The sequence below is a fragment of the Brassica oleracea genome, chromosome C4 (genome assembly GCF_000695525.1).
Source record: "Brassica oleracea var. oleracea cultivar TO1000 chromosome C4, BOL, whole genome shotgun sequence".
Taxonomy (NCBI): Eukaryota; Viridiplantae; Streptophyta; class Magnoliopsida; order Brassicales; family Brassicaceae; genus Brassica; species Brassica oleracea.
Genome location: NC_027751.1, coordinates 30,715,024 through 30,717,319, shown reverse-complemented (window position 1 = coordinate 30,717,319; position 2,296 = coordinate 30,715,024). Strand labels below are relative to the sequence as shown.

The following is a 2,296-nucleotide window of genomic DNA, read 5'->3' as shown; positions in this document are numbered from 1 at the left end:
TAAGTAACAATACATCGCAATTCAGACATCTTATTTTCTAAGTCTTTTTTTTTTTTATCTTTTTGCTTTATTTTAGTATTCACTAAATTAATATGAAGATGATAAATTTGATGGAAAATATTTAATGGAAAATTTTCACAACTTTTTTCTTATATATAAACAAACAGAGTTTCGTGTTCAATCGAAAAAGCATGACTTTAATGAACACTAAATATGGAAGAGTGAAAAAACTTTTCTTTCATGTTTCTGTTTTGTTTCATATTTTTATTTTCAAAATTTCAGGCTCTGATTTTAATTATAGATTTGATGATTTGATGGTTGAAGCATTTTTATGTTTTTGTTCATTTATTTGAACATGTAATATATTTTTAATAAATGACTGTGTTAACAATATGACTCTAAAATTCATTTTATATGATCTCAAAATAAATAATTATCTTTTTTGGTATAAAACCGAATAAACCGAAAATCGACGGTATATAAACCGAACCGAACCGAAGTAAAAATGGATTTAGAATGGTAGTTATATTTTACTAACCGAAATACCGAAAACCGAAAAAAACCGAACCTAAACCGAACCGATATCCGGATTGAACACCCCTACTCAAAACTCAAACTCAAAATGAAAAACCATGAGGCAGCATAGATTTGGAAACAAAAACACTAAAACTGCATCCAAATCTCCATCTCTGAGAAGACTCACGCGAGCTCTAGTCCTCACGCTTAAGGCGTTTAGCTTCCTCTAGATCAGTACCGTCACAAGTTCTCTTACTCCCCTCTGCAGAACCCACATGGTTTATGAACGTTTCCTCCGATGCTGCAGTAGTCTTGTTACCTTCCGAAGACTCTGTCGCTGGTGGAGTGTCTAGAGGGAGGATCTTGGTCACGGTAAGAGATCGTGTCTTGCCTGAGAAGTTATGCTCTGTAACTTTGACACAAAATTTATGCTTGTGACCAATGGTGCTGATTAGAGCTTCAGGAACAGGCGCCTCATGGTTAACTCCTTCGTTCCCATTAGCCTGACATTCAATCAAAAAAAAGTGTCAAGCTATATACTTTTCATAGCATTGTCTGAGTAAAAGAAGACAGCGTCAAGTCAATATGTTTGAGAGCTTAAATACTAATAAAAAGCTACCTCAAAATAGCTTCTAACTAACTCTGATGCGGGCTTCCCAGTCAGCTCACGACCAACATCCCCAAGTAGCACAAAAACAGCTTGGTCACCGTTGTCATACACGGATATCTTTGAAAGATACCTGTTATGAAACAATCAGAACCTAATACCAATGAAAAATTAATTGAAAGTCAGGAGAGAGTTCTTACTGTGCCACACCAGATACGTTAACCTTCTCACACTTGTTGTTTGTACAAATCAACGAAGTTGGGCCTTTGCTAACCTTGCTATGGCACCCACTGCATGCAATGTAGTACCAAGAAGAACCATGCACGACATCATCGATCGTAGCCGTGCACTCAAAAAAGGCATCCTGTGTAAGTGCATAAGAATATACTTTTTTTCTTAACGGTCAAAGATATAAAGATTGAGTTTACCTTTGCGGTTTCCTGCTTGATGTAGGAGAATATTTCCCCTATAGTCATTGTCTCACGTTTGGTTACTATCTCTGCATTAACCTGCTCAGCAATATCGGGGTTAGCCCCCAACCTGCGACAGAGTAGAAATCATTAATTTAGTCATTCACTGCAATGAGATAACGTGGGCAATTCATTGAGTAATAGAGAAAAGCAAAACACGTTAATATTTACCAAGCGAAGTAATCTATGGTGGGCTGGACATCGTAGTCCATGAACACCCGCGAAGACGACATCGAGGTCAAGGCAAGAGTGCCTGTGGTCATATGAAAAACACATCAAAGAACACTAACTGAATATATGTACCTGTAAAAAACCAATATTGAAGACAAAAAGAAGAACCTCCGAGAGTCTTTGTGTTAACGGTCGTGACCAGTAACACAGTGGGTGTGCGCTCGTACGACTTAAACTTCTTGCAGAAGTCTCTTGCAGCCTGATCCCAAAGGTATAGCTTCATGACCGGTCCACTGTGCAAAAACGATAGTAAATAGTTAAGAGGAGTAAACAGAAGTTGTTGTTTAAAAATGATGAAAACATACTCATGCGATTGGATATGAATCAGAACACGCCTCGCCTTTGCTATCTCCACTTCGTCAAGAACTGGGGCCTCAACAATACTTTGACCATTAACCAACTTCATGTGGCCAACAACATCTATAACATTGTTCATCAATAGTGTTAGTAATTAGTTAAAGTAATTATGTTA

General features: G+C 37.2%; 1 protein-coding gene across 1 annotated transcript in view; it reads right to left on the bottom strand.

Moving 5' to 3' along the window:
• Positions 1-710: 710 nt before the first annotated feature.
• LOC106338636 overlaps positions 711-2,296 on the bottom strand; it is a 2,455-nt gene continuing 869 nt past the window's right edge. The window contains exons 3-9 of the mRNA XM_013777569.1: positions 2,130-2,244; positions 1,933-2,057; positions 1,765-1,846; positions 1,552-1,663; positions 1,324-1,487; positions 1,136-1,256; positions 711-1,019 (exon numbers count right to left, since the gene is read on the bottom strand). Coding sequence (XP_013633023.1) covers positions 711-1,019; positions 1,136-1,256; positions 1,324-1,487; positions 1,552-1,663; positions 1,765-1,846; positions 1,933-2,057; positions 2,130-2,244 — 1,028 coding nt within the window. The remainder of the gene's footprint in view (positions 1,020-1,135; positions 1,257-1,323; positions 1,488-1,551; positions 1,664-1,764; positions 1,847-1,932; positions 2,058-2,129; positions 2,245-2,296) is intronic.